We start from the raw sequence: 25,284 nt of genomic DNA, 5'->3' as shown, positions 1-25,284 counted from the left end.
AGAGCTGGGTTTCTTCCCACCGTCGCCCAAGCGACACCACAGCCTGGGCAGCCACACAAGGTCCCTGGACACCACGAGTTCTTCACAAGGCCAGGCAAAGGTAAGAATAGTAGAGCTATGTTCTCAGCTGGAGCTGTCAGCTCGAGAGCCCCACAATGTGATCACCCAGCCCTTTACACGGAGCTTCTCTCTGCTCACCCCGTGCCTGCTGCTCAGTGCCAGCTCCAGGAGGCACTTGCTGGCCAGGGGAGGCCCTGGGGAGCTCCACAGCCAGCACAGCCCTGCGTGGCTGCAGGGACAGCCCTCTCAGCTTGAGCCCCCATTTCACTTCCACGGTATGTAATTTTTGGACTTAGTGCTCTGAGCCAAGATCCCACCTCCTTCCCACACTTGTCTCCTTGGGGATGAGCCCTGCAGAGAGATGGGGCCCTATAAAGTCCTTCTTGACCAAACATGACTCTGTAATGAGTGGGATCTTTGAAGACTTCAGAAAGCTCTTGCTTCAAGGAAACAGGAGCCTGAGCAGACCCAGGGTATGGTCTGGTGTTCAGGATCGCAGAAAGATGGACAGGGGACCCTCCTGGGCAGCAGGAAGAACTTGAAGGGTCAGAAGACAACGTGACCTTTATGAGTGTTGATGCTTCCCTTTACACCATCTCTGTACCTTGCATGGACCAGGTGTTGCTCCCGTGCCCTGCGTGGGGCAGCCACCCTGCTGTGTCCTTGCACAAAGAGCTGTAGCTCTCTGCCTGTGGCTCCAAGCCAGGGCTGCTGAAGTCTCTGAGAAGCTCCAGGACTGGGCAAATCCCATCATCAGACGTCATCTAATTGAGATGCATCAACGCCAAGACTAAGTGCCTGTTTAAGTGTCCTCCTTGAGGATGAGGAATGAAGAGTTTGGCCAACAGACACACACAGAGATTGAAGCACAGCTCTTGGGAACAGGTCACGCTGTGACACCAGTCAGACGCAGGGACGTGTGTGTGGGGTCCAGGGCTCCTCTCTGCAACAAACAGCTGGGTGATGGGGACAGGCATCTGAAATCCTCTGTTCTACGGAGACAGGGAGTTCAGAGCCTCCTTCGTTTGCTGCTAACGGAGCTTACGACGAGGGGCCCATGAGAGGGAGCAGGAGCAGCCTTATGGAGAACAAAGCCATGTTTACAATCCCGAGTGCTCCAAAGGAAGGCCCCAGCAGCAGACCAAGGCAAACTAGTTAAGGAATGGGGAGCGGGCACCATCGCGGAGGCACTGAAGCTGTTGACAGCACTGCTCCTCCGCAGGTCCAGGCTCCTGGCTGGCTGGAGAGCAGCCCGGGTTGCTAAAAACAGTTGTGCTGATGTTGAAGAGGGTCACGCTTGCCCCTTCACCTTCTGCCACCCCAGCACACCGGGTGGGCTGTCAGACAGACTCCCCTTAGAAAAACTTTGCTCAGTGCAAATGCTGAGCAGTAAAGTACAACCCACACGTGGCTCCAGGTCACTCAGATTTGCACAAAGCCAGGACAAGGCTGTTAAACTCGTCTGCACCCTGGAGCTGCACAGGTCTAAGAAGGTCTCCAGCACCAGCTCCTCGCGGTGATGCTCCACTGGTTCACTCAGTCAACTTAGGCTTTACTCACTGCCTTCTCTCAGGGAAGTCTGGAAAAGCTGTAATTTAGATCTTAGGAAAAAAAAAATGTACCTAAAACAACCCTCTCCCCACCCCCCCCACCCCCACATATATATATATATCTGTATTTATTTTGAATACACATGCATCCTTCTAACAAAAATTTTAGACAAACTAAAATAAGTATAATGTCAGGCTGTCCCTGAAACTTTCCTGCTTCTGAAAATAAGCATTGTGCAAACAAATCAACCTCTGCTTCACAGGAGACAGACTAGACTGTGAAAATATAGAACAAATGGCTGCAATTGCTCAAAGCCTGAGCACGTATGTTCAGCTCCAGCAAGAGCAGCGCAGGTCAGCCCTCTGAGAGCAGAGCCCAGCGCGGCAACACGCACAGAGAGCAGAGCGGAGCACTTCACCGCAACTTGGGTGGGTGAGAGGCAGCACAGAGCCTGGAAAAGGCCCTATCAAGCAAAGCATCTCATTACTTTGGTGGTTTTAATTTTAAACAAAGTCAACCAACCAAACCCAACAACACAAAGATCAACCGAGGTCCCAAGCCTTCTGCTAAGTGGTGTTTTCAAAGAAAGAGATGCCAGATGGTGGCCTTTCGGTTGCTCAGACTCTGATGGTTCTTGCTTCTTCCCTGGCCATTCCCAAACTCCCCCAGCACCACCAGCTCCCATCTCACTGTCACGAGTCTCCCCGTTCATCTCGGTTCCAGAGCAGAACCGATGGCAACAGGGCAGCTCATCCTGCGGGAGCGGGTCAGGGCAGCACCAAAATTAATAGCACATTCCTCCAAGATCCTGTCTCAAAGAGAAAGGAGGAAGACACAAGGACTTTCAGGACATGGTTGAGATCTCCTGGGGTTTCCACAACAGGACTGGGGTGGCAGAGGGGAGCACTCCCCAAAGAGGACAGACACCATGCCGAGTCACGGCACAAAGATCATCAACTGCAGTCCCAGAACAGCCCCAAAGGCACAAGGTCCCACAGCCTGACACCGGCACCTGAACCTGGGGTGGGATGATGTACAGGCACCTCAGAGCAATGCACCTCAGCACGGAGGAGGGAGGGCAGCACACAAACTCCCCCAACAACCTGCACGGTCTCCATCACCCGCTTTGTGTTGAGCACCACCCACCAGCACCTGTGCAGCCCCAACGACAGCATCAGACTTGTATTGATCCAGACCTGAAACCAGCCCCAGGTCAGGGCCAGGGTCACACAGAGCACCCCACAGGCAGGTAACACAGAGGGGAGTGAAGGGCTGCTCGTCCCCACCACATCCTCCATCCCTCCTCCACAGGATGGGGCTTCTGCAACAGAGGGAAGAGCAAGGGACAGAAACCATCCCCATTTTCATGGCTTTGGGACAAAGGACCTGCTGGACAGGCCCTAGGAGAGCAGGATGAGAGCAGGTACCAGGGACATGGGCACAGTCACCAGGGGACTGCACAGACCAACACTATAGGAAATTGCACCTGAGGGCAGGAGAAGGAAAATCCACTCCCATTAAAAAAAAAATCTCGACAATGCAGACTGGGCACAGCTCCGCCTGCGCCCGCACAGCCAGGGCAAGCACCAGCTCTTGCCATAGCTCCTGTATCGGAGGGGCAGAGCAGGACCAGCTGCTGTGCCTGGGGAGGAGACCTGCTGCTCCCTGGAAGGCCAAGAGCATCTCATTTCTTTCTGTCTTCAGAAGGGTGAGCACCTCAGACTGCACTGTGGCCAGGGACCAGCTGTGGCCACTGCAGCGTGGGCAGAGCGTGAAAGACACAATACGTAAAAGCGTTCAGCATCAAAAAGGTTACAGGTGCTTTCCTCTGCAGTTCCTAAGGGCCCCAGGCTGGCCAGGGACACGGATCCTGCTGGACAGTTTCTCCTGCAGACCTGTCCCAGCCAGCCCAGGGGTTTTATGTGACCGGGGAACAAAAGCCCTTGTAGAGATTGAGCCTCAGGTCACAGAGCAATGAGCCACTTTCCTTGGGCTACAGGATCTGCCTGGACAACCCTCCCGGCCCTCAAGCTGCCCCCACAGCACCTGCGGGATCTCGTGCAGCACCACAGCTGGAGTTGTTGCTTTGCACATCAGAGCACAGCCCAAACACCCAACACAGCCTCCCTAGAGCTCTGCTTTGCCCCAGACACAGCGGCACCTCCTAAGCCCAGTGAAGGCTTCGGCAGAGTCATTTTTCCTTTTAAGGGCTGAGCATTTGAGAAAGAGTTTCAGAAGCAAAAAAAAAAAAAAATTGTACTGGCAGTTTTCATCCCCTCTTTCTCATTCCAAAAGGAGAGAGAGGACAGAGAGAGCGCAGAGGGAACAGAGCTGGTGAGGGGCTGGAGCACAAGTGTGATGGGAGCGGCTGAGGGACCTGGGGGGTTCAGCTGGAGAACAGGAGCTGAGGGGAGACCTTCTGATCTCTGAACTGCCTGAAAGAAGCTTGGAGCCAGGGGGGTCGGGCTCTGCTCACCAGGAACAAGCGCCAGGAGCAGAGGAAACGGCCTCAAGTTGCGCCAGGGGAGGTTGAGGTTGGATCTGGGAACAATTTCTTCCCCAAAGGGCTGTGGGGCATTGGACCAGGCTACCCAGGGCAGTGCTGGAGTCACCATCCCTGGAGGGGTTTAAAAGGCATTTAGATGAGGTTCTTGGGGACATGGGTTAGTGCCAGAGTTAGGTTATGGTTGTACTCGATGATCCTGAGGATCTCTTCCAACTAAAATGATTCTATGACTCTATGAAAATGTGCCCCATCCAAACCCCAGGTACCAGAGAGGAGGCAGCACAGGGCAGGTTTGGTGCCGCCGCAGGGTCCCTGCTCAGCGTCACTGGTGCCCTGTGGGGGACTGAGGCCCCATGCAGCTCGGTGCTGTCCCCCCACCTGTGTGGCCACGGGCTGCAGCAACCCCAGGACACATGGTCTGGTCTGTGATACCAGAGGCACTGTGCTCTGACAGCGACTGCATCCCACTGCAACACCATCGTAACCAGACTCTGCCCAACAGCAGGATCTACGTGGGAAAACCTCAATTTTAGCAATATTCTAGAGAATAAATACTTCACAGCTGCCAAGTGAAGGTATCACAGGACAGCCTGTGAGTTCAGCAACAACTGACCATGACAGCTGGGATGTATCCTGCCCTCCCTCCATCCCTGGGTGCTGCCCCTGAGCTCAGTCCCAGGGCAGCAGCCTGACACCTTCCCAATGCTCCCAGAGGCAATGCCCCCACTGTCAGGGAGGATTTGTACAGGCACATACACAAGCATGGCTTGATGGGCGTAATTGTGGCCATCCCACCTGTACACAGCCTCACCAAAGCAGGCAGCAGGTCCTCATGCGAGGCCATTGCCAGCTGCCCCAGCCAGATGCTTCCAGGTGTGCAAACCTCAGCAGTGAAGTACCCAAGGTCACACATCTGCTTTCTCCTTACAGAATCACAGAATGGTTTGGGTTGGAGGGACCTTCCCAGCTCCCCAGTGCCACCCCTGCCATGAGCAGGGACATCTTCACCAGCTCAGGTTGCTCAGAGCCCCGTCCAGCCTGGTCTGGGATGTCTCCAGGGATGGTTCAGCCACCACCTCTCTGGCCAACCTGGGCCAGGCTCTCACCACCCTCAGTATCAAGACCTTCTTCTTCATGTCCAGCCTGAATCTCCCCTCCCTTAGTTTTAAACCATCACTCCATACCCTATCCCAACAGGCCCTGCTATAAAGTCTGTCCCCATGTTTATTATCAGCCACTTTAAGTACAGAAAAGCGCAATAAGGTCTCCCCAGAGCCTCCTCATCTCTAGGCTGAACACCCCAACTCCCTCAGCCTTACGTCTTCTTGGGCCACACCAAGCTAAGATAGATGCTTCCAGCCAGAGCAGAGCTGGGCTTTGTCCTCCTCTGGGAGTGTGTGCGGGCACAGAGTCACACAGAATCTGCCCAAGACGGGACCCAAAGCACCCAAGAGCCTCCCAGTGTGAACGTAACCCTACAGTTAGGCCTGCACTGTTCCTATTTTTGTCAGGGGGATGGACACATAGCAAGAGGAAGGGATGGAGTCAGAGCACACGCATGAGTCTTCTGTTTTCCCGATGAGCCCTGGCACCACAGGGAATCTGCTGATTGAAACTGTGCTCAGTGATCAGAAAGCTGAGCACGGCTTGGTCCTGTTGCCTCTAAGTCCCCCACACCTCCCACCAGCCACTGAACAGACGTAAATCAGAACCAAGCAGGGTGACGTTTCCCAGTGCTGACAAGTCTGCCCCCATGGCCAAGAATGTCATCCTGATATGGCTGCAGGGAATGAGGTGGAGAAGATACACCTGCCAAAGGATGAAGGGCAAAAGCCCAGAGCCCTGCAGAATCAGCACACACCAAGTGCTCTCCCTATCCCAAAGCAAGTAATGTCACCCAGATGATATCCCTGCTATGTCAAGGACACGACAGCACCCGCTGCCCTCTCTCTCTGCCATTCTAGGAATTACTGACAAAGGTCCTGATTTATCTAGCTTGCTGCCAGCTGCTTCAGGAGTGAGATTTACTCTTCACAACCTCCTATATCACTCACTACCGGTTCCAGGGACTCCTCCCAGCCTTGCCACAAAGCCCCTGCAGCAGGGGCCCTGCAGCTGCTGCCCTGGCCGGTGCCACAGAGAGCAGCCCAGGAACAGGAGGCTCCACAATCAGAAGCTGCTCTGGACAAGCTGCCCCATCACATCAATCCAGCAACTGCTCCACCGCCTCAGCAGCAGCCCACATCACTCACACGATTCTGCAGCGTTAACTCCGCAGCCGACTGGCTTTCGTTATGTCTGTGCATGGCCAGATCATCCTGGGTGTAGTGAAACCGTGGAAGGCATTGCATGGCCACAAACACACTGCAATGCTATGGGGCGTACAGCTTCTCCATACAGGAAGGCAAAAGAAGAACCATTTTTGTACCATCTTCATTGAAGGGGAGAGAGAGCCCTGGCAGATACATTGGATCAAAGCAAACACCGAGTACCACAGGCTCGTTTACACCAGGCACAGTGATGTTCATTCGCTACATGAAGGAACGCTGAGCAACACAGAGAAAACATTTACAGGGGTTTCTAAAAGGTGCTGGTGAGCGAAGGCCGGGAAGACAGGAACAGAAACCTACAAAACCAGAAACAGGAAACCCATCAGCTGGTACCTCGGGATGAGCAGCCACCTTGGCAAGAGCACGCAGGGACGGGGCTGAAAGGGCCTCTTGAGACACCCACCTCAGGTCTAAAATTACTTCACCAGTCCATAAAAAACCCACCACAACCTCAGCTTTTCTAAAGGAGGCGCAGGAACCGGCAGCGCTGGGGACAGGAGCACAGCCAGGCTGTCATTAGGGGCTGAGCAACAGGCCAGGCCGGGCACCAACAGCCGGGGCACCGCTGGTGACTCCCTGCAAACAGCTGGGCTGCAGAGCATCAGGCGTTCAAGCACCAGTCTGCAAAGCCACATATCTGAGGCAGCTACATTCCTAAATGCGTGGCATTAGCAAAATAATGGCCCTCTGTCTCTCTTCATTTAAAGGGTTGCCAGTCATTTATTAGCTGAAACACAGAGGCCCTTGAAAACTCAGGGACGACACAGACATGGTTTGCAAGGGACGCGGTTATTTCTCAGCTTGCAGAGCCTGCAAGACACTGGTGGCTGAAAGTACAAAACAAAGATAACAGTGTTTCATCACAACTTTTTTAGGCCATTTCATTCTTCAGAAAATCTCCCCGGCTGCAGCTGTCTCTGCCAGCTCTGCTGAAAAAACTAAGCAGGAACAAATGCAGAGAAGCTCTTGAAAGCATTAGCTGTCCGAGCTTGCTAAGCGTGACTCAAGTTAACCGCTACAATGCCGGGATGGAAGAGGAATTTGGCAGCAAGACAAAGCAATAGGAAACACAAAGTCCGCAAATGAATAACTCTCCCCTGCGCCCTGAGCTGCCATCAGGAAACTCATCCCAATGGGACTCCATGCAGAGGAGCCGCTTCAGAGCCGCGTCTTCCCAGCCCAAAGCACACTAATTTCCTCTGGCAAGGGAAGAGAGGCAGTAAATAAATAACTGAAAATCCTAGCCACAGAGTTCATAAACCCTTCATAAAACAATAAGCAAAAAACCCTCTTTTCCATGAGAAATTAATTTCTTATGTTTGGTTTGCCTACAGGAACTGCTGAAGGAACGGTGCGCGGTTCCCTGCTCCACGCACACGTCCAGCTCCACAACGCTCACCTATCAATGAGTGAATTAGCCGTACGGAATAAAACACACAGCCCGTGCTTGATTTTTTCCATTGTTTTTAATTCTGATGTATTAAACCATGACAAACACTTCCTCCGAAAGGAAAGGCGTGTTGAAGTGTTGCCCCAAAGTGACATTCTTCTCTCTGATCGCCTCCAAAACGTTACGGTGTGGGTAGGAGTCACATCCCGTGAGCCGTATTTCAACCTCTGCTTTGTGCGCTCTACACTCGCGTCCGTAAGATTAGCAGTGACTATAGTAACACCTTCAAACTCCAGATAAACAAAAATACTAGGTACGTGTAGTTCTGGTGCTTTGTCATTAACAAGATCTGGCTTGAGTTAATGAGAAACAAAGACAGAGTCACTCAAGCTTGCCCTAAAACGCAGTCACAGCCTTTTTAACACTGAACATCTCCGCAACCTCGCATGTCAGAACAAAGCATGGTTAGTTAAAGCCCCAAATCTGCCATTGCTCTCACCATGTCATAGAAACAAAGGAGGGATTAACCTTCCTGAGAGTCAGCAAGAAGCCACTTATTGGTGACTGACACAGTTATTCACCAAAGGCTCTCAAAAATCACCTCAGTTGTTTCTCGGGGATGCCCACGAGCTCACTGGGTGAACCCCACGTCGCGGTGCTGCCCCCCGGGAGCCGCAGCCCCCAGCAGCATCTCCAGTGGTCCCACGTTCAGCAGATCCTCCCGAGAAACAGCTACAGCAGAATTGAAGAGGGATGCAGTCGCTCCCTGCGGACATGACTGAATTACTTCTCGCCTTGGACCAACCTTTTGCAGGGCATACGCTCATTTCTGCGGGGGGATTGTAAGGATAAAAGATTCCGTGTTTTCACTAAATCTTTTTCTTTTGGTTATGACGGTGGGCTGTCAATCCAGCGGGCCAGGAGATGTGGGGAAGGGTGACATCAAAGACAGTGACATTAGAAGAAACTGCAAGACTTGAGAGCACCAGAAACTAAGGAAAACCAGAGTGCCTGGAGAGTGGTTTCCTTTTAACTCTTGGGTTGGTGAGGAAAGGGGGCAGGGAGGCGTCCACAGTTAACAGCGACACTTGTGCAGAAGAAAGGCAAACTCCCCAGGGGAGAGCAGAGCGGCGCACAGAACAGCACATTCCTCTGCGGGGATTAAACCAGACAACTGCACAGCTGTGACTTGTGTATGACCAGAACCAGAGCTGGGGACAGACCCAGCACCCCGTCCTCCCCGTCACTGACACTCGGGCTCCAGAGGAACCGCCGCCATCAGCAAAAGCCCAAGTCTCACCTTTCCCACAGCTCCTCATTCAGGTGCCAGACGACCTGGTGCTGGTATTTCTGACACTTCCAGCCCAAAGGAGATTCACATGGGTGTGCTAATGCTGCTGGGAAAAGGTGAATGTGCACTTGGGGGCACTCAACACAGCTATCTATGCCAAGAACAGTTGAACCGCAAACTTGAATACGCGGGGTTTATCTTGCTTGTATGACCAGGAGATAAATAAAGAAATCATGCAGACCGAAGCCTGGCCCAGATCATGTTTAATTGGCAGCAGGTTCTCCCCTTGACCAAGCCAGCCTGAAATAAACACTTAAGCTTCTGTGCATAGCTGGAAGAGTAAATATGTGTCATCTGTTTGTCCTGGTCTAAGGGGATTAAAAAAAAGGTAATAAAAAATTCAGACTGGGCTTTCTTATAAATAGCACAAGAGAGACAGCCCAGCTTGGTTCAGGAGGCGGCTGCAGAGCTGGCAGCACCAGACAGGATCTCCAGAACAAAAAAATCCAGGAAATCCCCAGTGTCACTTCTCCCTACAATTGATTTAAAATGAGCTTATCCCTCGCACTTGGTACATGAGGAAGAAGAAACTTCCTGGCTACGAGGGGGGAAAACACAGTTATTAATAGCAGCACAATGAGCAAGTATCAGAAGTTATGTTGCAGCCCTGGAAGATCTTGGCTGGATCTTGAAAATATCTGTTGCCATGGCAGTAATTGCTATACATGGTAACAGCGAACAGTGGTGTGAGAACAATTTGCTTTTTGATTTGGTGCCCAAAACAAGTTCCTTTTGTTTTCTCTCACCAAAACCCCAAGCATTTATTAGCTTGTGTTCAGCCCAGAACGGAGCTTTTCACTTTCAGTAGTGGCAGGACGGCAGCGGAAAGGGGCAAATCCAAAAGGATGTCCCAGCAGGCAGTGCTCTCTCTGTCCTTTTACAGCATAGCCAATGGACTAGGGTAAATATCTGGACCACATTCAACTATATTTGATGTCCACCTAGACAGTTCTCATCTGCCTCCAGCACATAGTATTTGCTACTGAAAAAAAAAAGGCAAAAAAATGCAGAGGCGCTTATTGTACTCCAGCAGTATGAAGCAAGGACTTCTCTGAGATGGGGTGACCAGACACTCAACATTCAACCTGACAGTGGTGTCATGACCTGTCCGTGCTGTTCTCTGCTCCCTCTTTGCCATTCACAGCCTCCTCAGCGCTGCTGAACACGGTCGATGCCATCACAGAAACACCCGTTACCCCCAACCTCGTTACTGAATTTCAGTGCTCAGGATTTCTTAGCTCGCTTGCTCAGAGCCCATCACTGCACACGCGGATTCCAGCACGCTCCTCCCCAGCCATCACTGTCATCCCCTTTTCTAGGTCACACACAACACAAATGCTGCGAGCAGCAGATCCCAGCCTGGCTCCCCGAGGAACTTTCCTCCACCATGGAGCCTGACAATCCATTCTGGTTCTCGTAGCCTGTCTCCAAACCACCTCTTCACCCCCACATCCCACGATGGACTTTTCTGGGGTACCCTGTGCAGAAACCCTTCAGAGAGGCACACCAGACCACCACCGTGTGCTCCCAAACACCTTCCAAGTACTGATGGAGTCATGTGGCTCAGCTTTGGTCTACAAAACCACACCGGCTCTTCCACACCACGGCATATCTCTGTACCCACTTAATGCTGGTTTCTGGGAACTTTGAGGAATGTAAGATACACACCCTGGGTGACACTGCCCCTCCATCCTGCCTACAGCTGGGACAGCAGGAGAGGTTGGTTGGCAGAGCACGTGGGCCTGGTCGGACCCTCTCTCCATCCTCCTCATTCCCCAGAATCCACGTTGGTGTGATGGATCCTGAGGGTACATCCATGGCTGTGCTTCCCAGTACCTGTTTCAGATTGGTTGCCCCAAAGTTTACCCAAGTACTTTTTGATGCCTTTTGCATCCACAACCCCCAGGACAATGAATTCAGAGGTTCATCACACATTCTGTAAAATAAAAGTACTTCCCTCTACCTGCTTTAAACTAATCTCCTATAGGTTTCATCAGGTGCTCCTGGTTCTAGAGTCACAAGACTTGGTAGATAAAATTCAATTTACTCAAGGCCTTCACAATTTTGTATACCTTGGTCATACACTATACCAGACTTCTCCTATTCCAAACCAAAGAGTCACAAACTTACTCCACTCTCCTCATAGGGCAGCTGCTCTGTCCCTCAGTCATTTTAATTGTCTTCCCCACAGCCTCTCCAACACCACTGTCCTTGAGGTGCAGAAACCAGAACTGCATCATCCCCCAAGATACGCACCAAGGTGTTATAGCAAGTCAAAATGATGCCCCCTGCTTTGTTATTATCTCCTCTGCCAACAGTGACCAAAATTTATTGGCTTTTTGGCTAACAATGCACACTGAGGTGATAATTTCAGAGAACTGTCGATGATGACTCTCAGCTCCTTCCTGACCTGCAACCATCAGTTCCAGGTTCAGCATCATACAGGTCTGGAGTAGATAATTTTCCATTAAGGTTAACCCACATTCTCCTACATTGAAGCTCATCTGCCACATATTCGTCCACTTGCTCAGTTGTGTGAGGTCTTTCTGGACTCCCTCACCTCCAATGGGACATTCAGCCACCTGAAGGAGTTGAGGATCCTCTGCAAACCTGGGGATTTTACTGCACCCCCTGTGCCCGAGGTCACCGATCGGATGAAATCCAGTCCCAGCACCAGCCTGCGGGGCCTCGCTGCCACCTCTTACCTGAACAATGACCACTAAACCCGACCCTTTGCATCCCGTGCTTCCACCAGCTCTTGGTCCAGAACAAGACTTCCCTCCAGGCCCATGCTGACTTAGATTCTTAAAAGCCTTTGGTGGAGAATTTTGTCAAAGGCTGTTCGAAAACCCAGTTCTATGATGTCTATTGATCGTGTCCACCAAGTTCCAGCAGGACCCAAGGCCAGGTTTGCCCTCTGAACCCGGTTCCAAGGAGACGTGCTTGGCCGTGCCTTTAGAGGCCGGACACTCGGGTCTGTGGTCCCCAGGGTCCCCTCCACCCCTCCCAGCAGCACACCTGGCACAGGTATTGAGCTGCCTGATGTGTACGCGCCCCCCCCCCAGTTTCCCCAAGAATTAAAAATGCCATCGCGTCCACCACCATCCGTTTCTGCAATACCAAGGGCACTTCAGCAACAGGATACACACAAAAGTATCTCAGCAATTTCAGATCTAAGATCCTGCTGCACTCTTGAGTAAACGCTATCTGTTCCTTACAGTTCCTTATCAGTTCCTCTGTTTGCTCTAAAGTTATTTCTACTGACATTCAATGCGAGACAGCTTCTCAGACAGCTCTTCTGTAGCAAGCTTGTACTTTGCAAAGTTACAAAGCTCCTCCACAGGAGTCAAGATGGCCAAAAAATGGTTCGGATTTTTCTGTGATGGCTTTATCTTCCGTGCCTCTCACACCTTGATCTCTTCTGCTGCCCGTTTCCAAAAGGTTTCCGATACATTTGAAAATGAAACATATTTGGCAAATTCACTCTTCAAAAGTCTCTTTCTGACCTGCCTTATTTTGGTTTTACATGTAATCTGTCATAATATATACTTTTTGGTGAGTCTTGTATGGATACAGCTTCCCTTTTTTGACCAACATTATTCTCACTCCGCTGGTCTTCCTTCCCCTGCATGTTTTGTTTTGTTTTCTGTCTGTCTTCAAAAGAAATTTAAAAAAGCCCTTGATGTTTTCTTGGTGGAGGTGTCCATTGCTTCCAATGGCATCACCGAGTAACTCCCACACCACCACTGGTCCTACCAGTGACTCTTCAGCAGCGGGACAGAGCTGTACAAGCAGACAAACACCAGGGCTCCCACACCCTGCAACGACAGGCAGCTCCTCTTCAGCAGGCTCAGGCGTAAACACCAGCTCTACGGCAGGTAGTCTCATTAATTTTATTAATGCTGCCAGTCATAACGAGCCCATCATAGCCACAGCCTCGGAGCAACCATGACTGCTCCTGGGCACACACAGACGGAGTTTTCACAGGTAACTGCATATTCCTGATGCCCAAACCAAGATGGATTTCCAGCTGGAAACACATTACGTGACCAAAGCACCTCCTGAGGCACCTGCCAGATGAGGCAGAGGGGCCAAGGCTCCTCCTTCCCGGGGACCACAGCCAAGGCCGCCCTGCCGGGAGCAGCCCCAGCTGTGGCTCCTGCCTTGTTTTCAGCACTGCTGAGCACAGAGCTGCGGGCAAGGTCCGCACAGCTCTGCTCAAGGTCCTGCCGAAGACAAGAGGCAGGGCCAAGCTGCTAGCAAACCACAAAGCAGGTCTTAATTAAAAATTCACTGACCAATTTTTGCCTGAAGGGCAAGAAAAACGAGGGTTTGCATCTGCCAGCTGTTCATTACTCCTCTCCATGTCCTCCGTCATAGCTTAGCAGGTACGAAGTTGAAAAAGATGAAGCTTGAGCTGCTTCTGCACCCTGAGCAGCGTGGCAAGCTGTGCACAGCAGGGCTGTAGTGACATCGCTCTTCGTCCACAGGCCCACGCTCCACCTGCCCTGGGGAAAGGCTGCCCTGCCATGGGGACCAACAGAGCAGTTCAAGCTCCAGTGCAGACACATGCCACCATTAATGCAGATTTTGCCTTCTCCAGGTGAAACAGCCACACCATTAGGAGGGTTTACAGCTATAGTCCTACAGGCAAAGCAGTGCAAATTACGACAGGGAACTGCTGGAGCGAGTCCAGCGCAGCCACCAAGATGCTGAAGGGAGTGGTGCATCTCCCGTGTGAGGAAAGGCTGAGGGAGCTGGGGCTCTGGAGCTGGAGAAGAGGACACTGAGGCGTGACCTCATTCCTGGGGATCAATATGGAAAGGGCGAGTGTCAGGAGGATGGAGCCAGGCTCTTCTCGGTGACAACCAGTGACAGGACAAGGGGCAATGGGTGCAAACTGGAACAGAGGAGGTTCCACTGAAATATGAGAAGAAACTTCTTGATGGTGAGGGTGTCAGAGCCTGGCCCAGGCTGCCCAGGGAGGTTGTGGAGTCTCCTTCTCTGCAGACATTCAAACCCGCCTGGACACCTTCCTGTGGAACCTCAGCTGGGTGTTCCTGCTCCAGGGGGGATTGCACTGGATGAGCTTTCCAGGTCCCTTCCAACCCCTGACATTCTGGGATTCTGTGTGAAATTCCTACCACAGGTAACAGCCCCAAAATGGTAATTCCAGGGGAATACTATTAATTCATGTAAACCCCCTCAAATCCTCTCTGCAGTCCATGGAAACTCTGTGTTTAACCCACCTGGGACGTGGAGAGCACGAAAGCAGCACCACAGGCAGCCCTGTGAGAACTCTGTCTGTTCTCTGACCATCCCCACACATGTGCTTGAAGAGACGGCGGCTGCTGTTGCAAATCGTAGAGGTTTGGGGAAGGTAACGGGAATCAGACGCATGCCGAGGGCCAAGCTCGGCTCTGGGCTGGCACGGCAGCCAGCTGTGCGGGCTATTCTATTTCAGCACACGGAGTACAAGATGTACGTGGTGTCAGGAGACACACTCAAATAGGAAACCCTGCTCTTCCCCAAAGAGCCCGAGATCAATACGCCCTGGGCACAGCTCACCGCCCCAGCCAGCCAGGTCAGCCAGGATGAGCACACCGAGCCCTGGAAGTCACCCGTTTTCACATTTTGAGCTGAACTCTGGGCTGTTTCAGAGCTATTTGGTGATCAACATGCAGTCCATCCTACTCCACCTGCAGCCTTTGCTTCACGCTCCAGAGACGGCAGGGCAGACAAGGCCCAGGACGAGGTTCCCCTCTAGCCCCGCAGCACACACACCTTGCACTGAACACCGAGAAGCTTCTTCTCCCCCATGCAAAGACAGCTCTGGCAGCTCAGCAAAACCTTTCCTTATCCACACTGAGACGAAAAGCAGTGATTTCATCCCTCCAAGGCCAAACAAAGTTTAAGCACACAAGAGCTCAGCCGAGGCAGCACTGGGGACTCTGCCATCGCACACCAAGAGGTGGCCTTGCTGGGGAAGAGTTGTGGGGAGCCAGAGAGGCTGAAATCACTGACACCTCCCCCAGCCCTACTTGTTTCAACAACAAGAGCAACAGAAACAAGTGTCCCCCACCACGGGCAGCTCTGCCTCCCTGCCCCACAGCAGGGGTTGGCACTCAAGGTCAAAGTCTCACCACCGCACCCAGAGTCACCCGTGCAGCACGGTGCCCAGAGCTGGCCCAACGGACCACAGGGAGGGAGCTGCATGAGAATGTCACCGTACACCGAAGGCAGAGCAGACCCCACAACTTGCTGTTGCTGGAAGGAGGGGTCCCCTTCGTGTCCCCCCAACGCTGCATTCCCAGCACCCATCGCACAGGTCACTGGAGCTCTGCAAATCCCGCACACAGTTAATCTCACCTGCTAACTAAAAAGCAGCCAGTTTCCTCTCGCTTTAGTGAATTCAACCGTTCTGGTGACACGACCCAGGGCCAGAAGAGATGAGGGTGGCAGTGCACAGCATCACTCCCAAAAGATCACACTGTTTTTCTTATCTTTTACGTTTATTGCCACCCCAAACCAGACTTCTGCTTTGGAAAAGCCTTTAGTCTCCAGAATCTCAAACCCCTGTATTAGATTAATTTCAAATTGCAGCTTTAGTGAATTTAGGCTGAGTTGTCAGACCATCACCTACTCACCAGGCATTTCCTCCTAAACCCACAGTCCAGAAAGTACCACAGCACTTGCTTTTGACCCTCATTTTCAGAGATTTTAATAATAATTTCAAAAAAATTGAAGTAGCTTATTTCAGGCACAAGCTTTGTAAGGAGATTCCAAGCCAAAACCGCAACTCTTCTGCCATTTGTGCTCTAAGGTAGGACTGCGAGAGTTCTAGGGCAGCACCGACCCAAGCACAACACTGCTCGCTGAGCCCCAACACTGCTTGTTTCACACTCATTTCACTGCACAGATTAAGCACAACTCAGCCATATCCCAGCCAGACTATTCATCATATTAGGATGGTCTAAATTGCTAAGAAAACGTACCTCCACATTACAACATGCTTAGCATTTGTCCTTAAGCATATGTTAAGTGCTTCTCAAGCCGGCTGCACCCCAGGCCCTACGCCTCAGCCCACAGCCCTTTCACCATCTCTCTTTGCTTCACTTGATGTTGATTCATCACCAAGAATTCGTAAAACACTTGGAGCTTCTCCCACCATAGCTTAGAGCAATGCTTGGAAGGCTTAATAAAAAAATCCCAAACCTAATTACTGTAGCTAGAGAGCAAGGAAGAGCTAGACAGTGTGGCTGATACACAGTTCTCAAAGGACTATCAATGAAATACAACACACCAGTTGCCATACCAGAAGAGGACCAAATGTGGTCTTTACAGTTTTGTGAAAAACTGAATGTATTGAATTACCAGCTGGACCCTGAGTTACTGTTTAAACACATCTAAAGGAGACTCAGAGCTTGGAGCACAGTGTGTAACCACCCACAGTTCACCCATGTCTGGAAACAGCCCCACGCTTGCTGTCTCCCCTCCCAGCACCAAAAGCACACGGGGGACAAGCCCAGAGTGGATAAGGCAGGAGGAGATGGGCCGGGGTGAGGATCAGGTGCTGGAGCAGTGGGGGTGCCCAGGACCAGCGGCTGGAGCGGGTCGGGGTCCCTTAGGAACCCCAAGGCAGCCAGGGCACCTGCACCCAAACTGCAGCCAACAGCCACCGCCTGCTCCGGCCACAGCCCGAGAGGCACCACCACACCACACTGCTCACCCACTGCACCCCCTGGCTCTGTATTTATTTATTCACCTATAAAGTCTCCTGTAATAACTTTTTCACTAACTTCGCTTTGTTACTGAATATATTTCATGCCTACTCGTCGTTTTGCTAAACGGAGCCCTGACTGCTGCTACACATGCAAGACACTGCACTGCCTCAGAGACAAAACACCGAGACAGCCGAACTCTACGTCATTAAAAGGGATTTACTGAGCGTGGTCCCAACTTGCCAGGCAGCATTGTGCAGGGCTTTTCTTGGGATCACTGCTGATGGAGACAGTAAGCCTCTGTCACTCTTCTGGGGAAAAAAAATATATACAAGAAAACCAAACAGAAAAACCAGACCTCCAGAATGAAGAAGTTATCCCTGCTACAGTGCACCTGGTCCTGGGCCACCAACTCATGATGTCCAAGACAGCACACAATCCTACAACACTGAGTCTTTTCTGCCCCTGTAAGAGGTTTCCAGCCAGAAAGCAACAACTTTGTTTGCCCACGTAGGAAACAGCCCCATGTGCCAAAGCAAAGCGCCTTATGGTAGCGTCCCACACCTGCCAAGCCCCACGCAGGTTTGGGCTTTTCCCCCCCACTCTTGGTTTGTTTGTTTCTGGTAGATCATAAACCCTGTGGCTACGGAAAAGGCTGGTTTAGAGGGGCCCAGGGCTGCTCCAGGCTGACACAGGAACATGCAACAGGTCCAGCAGCTTGGGGCACTTGCTGTCATCTCCATTTCATCCCACGGCAGAGCAGTTTCCATAGAGGAAACGAAGCATAGTGAGGGTTGGCTCAGAGAGCTGGGCACAAGCAGAATGCGAGAGGGCTAAGGAAATACATCCTCTATGTAGACCCAGCCTTCTACTTGCTTCCGGAGGCTGACAAAGATGCCAGTGAATAACTCTATTTAGACCTCCCTCTTTCAGAAGTTCCCCAGCGTGCTGCAGCTTAAAGCCCTCAGTGAAATTTCATACAAGACCTTAAGTCCAAAATAACAAAAGAGCCTGAAAAAAACAAACTGACAAACAAACAAAACCTCAGCATCTCCAGTGCTTTGGTCTTTCAGCTTGTTTTTTCAGGGGGAATTTTCTAAAGTTGGTATTGTCCAACCCGAGTCCCTCCTTTCCACCTGAAGCTCGTACACACACCCCAGCTCCTGGAGTTGCTACACAAGGCGTACCAACGCTCCCCCGGGCGCCGCCGAGTCCTTTCCACCTCCCATGCTTCGTTCCAAACAAGCAATCTGGATCTTCAGCATCCTCATTATAAGCCTCCCAAAACCTCTTTTGGCTCTATGCATTGCATAACCAAAAAAAGGCAGCTGACAACACACAATGAAAAAAGCTCGGGAGAGTAGCTGGAGGATGGCTGACACCAGCTACACTGGAATTCGCTGGCCAACATTCAACTGGAAATATAAAACACTGTTATTCCTTACATCAGTAACCTAAAACACTTGGAATAGTAATTAGGATGAGAGAATATATCCTAAATAATGGTATTTTTTCCATTCTCCCACAAGACAAAGACGAAGTGCAAAAAGCGTTTTCTCTCTTGACCTACCGTGTCTTGTTCCAGGCGTACGAGCCAGATGGACCTCACGGCTGCTGCTTTGGTTAATGGTTTTTGGAGTGGCAGGAAAGTGTTTTAAGAAATGGGCCAAAGCAGAAGACTTCTCTTCCCCATGAAAAGTATAAAAACCGGTCAGCTTGCTTCAGTGGACACTCTGACTGAGCTACTAAAAAGCACAAGGAATTGCTTGATCATTAAAGCTGGTTTTTCTACATGGGAACTGCCCTTCTGTGCACCTTGACAAAGGCAGGAATTAACATCAAACACGTAAGGCACGACGGTAGAGCTCAGAAACTCTCTATGAATCCAGCAAAAACCAAATCCCAGTGTCTGCTCTGGAATTTATTTTTACTACAAATAAGAGGCACTTCACCAACTATTCAAATCTGCCCAGAGGGCTTTTTAAAAGGAACACGAGCGTATACATGTCACAACAAGGCACAAATAATTGCGTTCCATCTGGGGAGGACTGATGAAGCCTAAATGAGGCATTTCAAATTCTGACGTATTTATTTGCTGAAAGCCTGCAAGCATCTCCTGCTAATTGCATCATTCACTGAGAAAGTCATTTGGGTGGCAGGACTGGAATGGAAACGCTGGGAAAGGCGACCACAGGGAAGGAGGAAACGCTGCTTCTCCCCTTTGAACTTCTGATTAGGTTAAATCAGAAGACTCTGCTGTGTCTGAAGCTGTTTCCCAAGGATGAGGCTTTATTTGCATAGAATCAAACATCATAACTGAAGGCCCGGTTTCACCTCAGGAGTTATCTCGAGGCCATGCTTGGCCTGCTGAGGGGAGCAGCTTCAACAGCACATGGCAGTGTTGGTGGATGAGACAACCACCTTGTCCTCCACAGCTCATCACAGAATCCCAGAATGTCAGGGGTTGGAAGGGACCTGGAAAGCTCATCCAGTGCAATCCCCCCTGGAGCAGGAACACCCAGCTGAGGTTCCACAGGAAGGTGTCCAGGCGGGTTTGAATGTCTGCAGAGAAGGAGACTCCACAACCTCCCTGGGCAGCCTGGGCCAGGCTCTGCCACCCTCACCATCAAGAAGTTTCTTCTCATTTCAGTGGAACTTCCTGTGTTCCAGTTTGTCCCCATTGCCCCTCGTCCTGTCACTGGTTGTCATCCAGAAGAGCCTGGCTCCATCCTCCTGACACTCCCCCTTTCCATATTGATCCCCAGGAATGAGTCCCCCCTCAGTCTCCTCTTCTCCAGCTCCAGAGCCCCAGCTCCCTCAGCCTTTCCTCACACGGGAGATGCTCCACTCCCTTCAGCATCTTGGTGGCTGCGCTGGACTCTCTCCAGCAGTTCCCTGTCCTTCTGGAACTGAGGGGCCACAACTGGACACAATATTCCAGGTGTGGTCTCCCCAGGGCAGAGCAGAGTGGCAGGAGAACCTCTCTCAACCTAATCACCTGTTTCTGCCTCTGCCAGCAGAGCTACAGCAGCCAAAACATGCTTCTGGTTTCACTTAAAGCCAGTCAGTCCTTCACCCCTAGACTGTTTAATCCCAAGGAAGCTGCCCTGGGTAGCTCAGTGACAGCACCAGCAGCACGTTCAGAGGAGCAGGGATGACACCAGAAGCACATGGCAGAGCTTGGGCTGCCCATGTCCTCTCCCACCCACACGTATCCCCACCGATGTCGGACAGCAGAGAGCTTCTTCCCCACCCCAGCACACTGACTGGGGAGTGAGTTACCACAACGCTCAGCCAGGAACAGGCTCATCCAGCAGGCCAGAGCGGCACAACCTGCTGGGAGCAGAAGCTCGTCCTGCGGTCACAGCCAGCTACAGACGCGACGGTTATTCATGGCCTTATTTCAGCCAACAAAGAAGAGGGTAAATCAGAACACAGCACACCGACCCAGTTCAGAGAACACGGGGGGTTCTGTGCTGAATAACAGTGGGAGGTGCAGATGTTCTGCCAAAAACCAGAAGACCCTTTTGCTGCAAACCCACAGCTGAGTTCAGACACAAGGAGCCCATCAGCAGCTCCAGGGCAGGCTGATGAAGTGTTCCTGAAGTAAAGCTTCGGAAAAAAATACAGAAACCAGTTTTCAGGCACAGACAAATTTAAGCCTGAATTAATCTGAATTAACGATACGCAATGACCTCGTAGTAAAGATGCTGAGATTCAGTAACAAAAATCAAGAGTTTTCACTGCAACCGGAACATAAAGCATGTGAACCCTTTATGTTTCGTACTAATCAAATTAAAACAGCCAGCCAGACCAGCAGGTTTCCCACTGAACAAGCGCACCCAGTCCCATCCTCAGGGCCTCAGCAGTCCCTGGTGGAAGATCTTCCTCTGCTCACATCCCAAAAACGTGCTGCTAAAACAGCACGTCCAAACTGAAGAGTTTTGTCCTCCATAGTTAAAATGGCACGCAAGTAGTATTCTCACTAATGCATCTGCCTTATCAAGAAATACAGATATCCTTTGGCAACTTCAAAGAAAGGGTTCGTGAATATTAATGTTTATTAAAATGCATATTTAAATAAACTTATAGCCAAAATCCTATGGCAGTTTATGTTTTGTTATCTTTGATTAAAGAAGTCATTTCATTAAAGCTGATTGAGATCTTACAGTCCTTCCCACAGCCTCTCAATGACGCTAACAGTTCTTCCTCCATGGCTCTGTGGGGGAAAAAACCAACCTGTTCCCTGGTTTACAAAACTTTACCTGGTTGCCAGCAGGCAGTTGCCCTAATCCTATGAAGCAAACTCCAAGAGAACGGCAGAATAGATTTTTAAAAACCTCAAAGCTCAGATACAAACACATTGGAATCTGCAAGATTTTCTTACTCATTATGCAGCTCACTACAGGAGTCTTGGTCTCTCCTCCTTTCATCTTTGTACCACCACACGTAACATTTTTCTAGTGATAAGTAAACCAGCTGAATGGGAGGCATGTGCCTCTTGTGTCCCTAAAGCAGGGCAGCATTCAGCGAACCAGATTCTGCATCTCCTGTTGCCACATTAAATGTGCAAGTCTCACAGGAGGTTTTCAGCTGTAGATCCAGTAACGATCAGGCTGAAGCAGCCTTTTGCATCATAAGGACGACCATAAAATTCTCTTGGTTACAAAACGCACCAGGGCCAGGACACTTAGATCTCCCTGTAGCTCATGTGCTCCCAGCTAAGGCCAAGACATCTGTTTCAGCTAAGTAAACCTGTCGTGAATACAGAAGGCATGTGAACTATCCAACCAAAAACCTGGCTTCAAAATCTGCATTCCTACAATCCACTGTGATCTCAGCATTGCTCCAAATAGCCTCCATCCAACCGATAGGAAAGAGCTGTCTCATCAACCCGGCAAACACTGAACTCAAAAAGCACCAAAGAGATAGTCAGCGGGGATACACTGAAATCTGGTGCAAGAAGCCCTGTGCTCCCTTGCACTGGCTAGCGGAACGATAGCCCCAAAGCTGCGTGGCTTTGTCAGGTTTCCCAGTTTGTCCCAATGTGAGCAACCTGCAGCCACGATCCCCGAGCGCCCTGGGTTGCACGAGCACGGAGGCAGAAGCGGTCGCTGGAAGTTGCTGCCGCTGGCAGCCCCAGAACGTGCTGCTGTGCTGATGGCTTCGCTCTGGATGAATTCTGGTATTCTACATCCACTCTCAAGCGATCTGCTATCCCTTCCCAAGACACTCCTTCTTACAGACTAACTCAACACACGTTCTGCTGGAGAAGAGGCAGAAGAGACAGAAGGAAAAAAAACCACAACAACTTCAAATACAAGAGAAATTTAAAAATTCACTCCAAACACCTTGCACTGTCACAGAGGTACTGGGCAAAATGCCAGCACAGCCCTCCCTCCTCTCCCCCAGACAATGTGGGAAGCCGGCTGAAATGCGGTGCCCCTGGGGAGAGCCCCGCTCGCAGGAATGTTCAATGAGCTTTTGATCCAGGATGAAAAAAATAACCCACTAGCAAAACAGCACTAGAGCAACTGGCGTCGGCCGTGGGGCTGACAGTGCTTCTGCCAGGCTCTGCACCTTCCTCCCAGCACAGCCAAACTTAATTCAACCACTTCTGGTCCAGCAGCCAAGGCACAGAGTGACCAGGAGGAATTCTCCCTGAATGGGGTTATTCAGAGGAGCTGTGAAATCCGCCCGTGTTTGTGGGAAGCAGGATGCAGCCTGGGAAACTGGCCTGGCCACCTGGCCCTCCATTGTCACTGCCAACAGGTGAGCCTGGCTCCCTGCCCGCTGCCAGGTGAGAAGCGAACCCGATCCTGCTCACCCCCCTCCAGCAAACCGAGCGCAACTCACATTCCCATGCTTCACCCCAAAAACATGGTCATTTTGAAATTAGGTTTGGTTGTTTTAAGCGACAGAGAGCAACCTATGTATGCAAGCCATCCTGGAGGCTGCGAGCCTGGTCTAAAACGGGTACAAAATCAGAAGGTGCTTCCGATTAACGACCCGTCCTCAGAGGAGCGAGGGCACCCAGCACAGCCCGGCCTCCCCCCGGGGAGGGCGATGCTGTCAGCGGCCGCTCGGCCGGACCCCAAGGCCCGGCCCAGCCCAGCCCGGGCGCCCCGGGCGGGGGTCAGGCCGGCTCAGCCCAGCTAAACTCGGGGCCACCCGCCCGCCAGCGCTCGGAGCCTGCGAACAGCCCGGTCCCGGCGATGGCCGGCACGTCCCAAGGGCCCGGGCTGGCGGGAGCCGAGCGGCTGCGGGAGGTTCCCCCGCAGACGGGCTGCGGGAGAGCAGCTCCCGCACAACTTGGCCGCCCGGCCCCGCCGCAGCGCCCGGCCCGGCCGCCCCTCACCTGCGCGCCGGGGCCCGCGGTTCGCCCGGCCCCGCGCCAGGGGCGCCCCCGGCCCCGGCCCCGTCCCGCTCCCCGCGCCAGCCCCGAGAGGCGGCGGCGCCTCCCGCCCGCCTCAACAGGTGCGCGGCGGCCGCACTCACCTCTCCGCCATGGCCCGCTCAGCCGCGCCGCCCGCGAGTGGGGCAGGATGTGAAACCCGATCCCGGCCCCGCCCGGGGGCGGCGCGGCCCGGCCCGGCCCGGCCACCGGGACCCCCGGCCGCTCCCCGGGTCCCTCTGCTGGGGGCCGCCGCGCCGCGCCGGGCCGGGCCGGGAGGGAAGGGGCGGGGCGAGCAGCGGCGCCCGGGCCCGCGGGCCGAGGGCAGCCCCTGGCGGCGGCCGGGCCGGGCCCTCCCGAGCCCGCCGAGCCCTTCCCGGCCCGGACCGCGAGCGGCGGAAACGAGCAATGGCGAAGCGGAGCTGGGACCTCAGTTCTGGAGGAGTTGAAACATTATATGAGCTACAGATCAATGGCGACGGTCGGTTGTGACTTAATTTGTGAGGAAAATCGTGGTTGTACCCTCCTCACGGATGGTGTGGGGCTGTCCTCGGGTCACACACCTGCCCCCAGCTTTAGGGGCACAAGAGCACCCGGAGACTGTGGCTGGTGCAGGGCCTGGATCACGGCTGCCGGGTACACCGTGTGGCCCCGGCTCTGCCGCAGGTGTCCCGAGGGGCAGCTGCCCCCGCAGCACACGGGGCTTCAGCAGCTCTGCTCTGCCCTGTTCCTGGCATCCTCCAAGAGCGGGGACAGAAGGCAAGACTTATGCAAGTGGGAGCTGAACCACCCTGGACCATCAAGAGAGGAAAACGTCTTCATCTGTGCTGGAAAAACATCTTCCTCGGAGCTGAATGCTGCGCTGTCCCTGCAAGGTCACACAGTGGGATGAGGACCCTAGGGCCAGTTTGTGGTGTAAAGCTACCACACAGCTGGATTTCCCCAGATGTGCCCTCTATTTGCCCCGGCAATTTTGCCTAGGCAGATTTTGGGGACTTTTTGCGTTCATCTGTGTCCTGAGCCCATAGTCGTCTGGTCAAGGCTGTGCAGGAAGACCAGGTGTGTCCCCCGCGCACGCTTGGATCAGCCGTCAGTGTACGAACAGCAATTTGAAAAGGTAGAACTCTGCTCCTCGACCAGCATGACCAGTCTGAATAAACAACCCGTGTACCAAAGGTCAGCCCTGCTAGATCAGCTTCTGTCAGCCAGCAGTTTGGAGTGTGTCACTTGGCACGGCAGAGCCCCTGTTATCTCAGTGACTGCTGCAATGTGGCATTGCACCCAACGAATTCTGTACGAGCTTATGTTATTCCAGAATAAAAACAACCCCATGCAGGGACAAAGCTGCCCAGATGCCTCAGACCCCTCTAACTGCGGGTGAAAACCTCTGCAGATACTCGATAGATTTTGCCATTGAGTGATTGTTGGCCCGTATTACAGCACACAGCAAATTTCTGCTACGGTCAGAAACGAGTCTGTTCAGCTTATTAATCACCCTGAGAGAGCCAGTGTAGGGGTCCCTGCACAGACCAATACCGCGCGCGCCGTGCTCTCTTGCAGACAGCCTTTTGGCGCTGCCGAAGGACTTCAGAGTAACTTAATCTGAAGACATTCACGTGAAAGTCCCACTGCACATTTAAATAACAAATAGAGAGACAGTGAGATCATGGCCACTGCGCTCGCTGGCTGGACGCGCAGCTGCGTTGTGCTTACCAGGGGGGTCTGTGCAGCGGGGGCCAGCGGAGCGGGGCCCCGCAGGGGCTGCGAAGCTGCTGGAGACGCCGGCGGTGCTGCAGGATGGCGGGCAGGGAACGCTGAGTTCTGCGGGGCTGCAAAGCTCAAGGACTGAGGCACAGGCTGGGGGGAAAGGAAAGGAAGAGTTAAACCAGGTCTGCGTTTGAAACAAAGATTTGCTGGTGTAGCTCTAACCTGTGGTTAAACTGGCAGCTTTCCTTACAGAGATGCAGATATTACTCACCTT

General features: G+C 52.4%; 1 protein-coding gene across 1 annotated transcript in view; it reads right to left on the bottom strand.

Annotated features, from left to right (window-relative positions):
* Positions 1-23,550, bottom strand: part of LOC136108100 (rho GTPase-activating protein 39-like) — a 54,082-nt gene extending 30,532 nt beyond the window's left edge. The window contains exon 1 of the mRNA XM_065849616.2: positions 23,408-23,550. Coding sequence (XP_065705688.2) covers positions 23,408-23,418 — 11 coding nt within the window. The 5' untranslated portion in view covers positions 23,419-23,550. The remainder of the gene's footprint in view (positions 1-23,407) is intronic.
* Between the last annotated feature and the right edge of the window lie 1,734 nt (positions 23,551-25,284).

The sequence above is a fragment of the Patagioenas fasciata genome, chromosome 16, assembly GCF_037038585.1.
Source record: "Patagioenas fasciata isolate bPatFas1 chromosome 16, bPatFas1.hap1, whole genome shotgun sequence".
NCBI classification, from domain to species: domain Eukaryota; kingdom Metazoa; phylum Chordata; class Aves; order Columbiformes; family Columbidae; genus Patagioenas; species Patagioenas fasciata.
The sequence above is the reverse complement of the archived record's forward strand: the minus strand, read 5'-3'. Positions and strand labels throughout refer to the sequence as shown.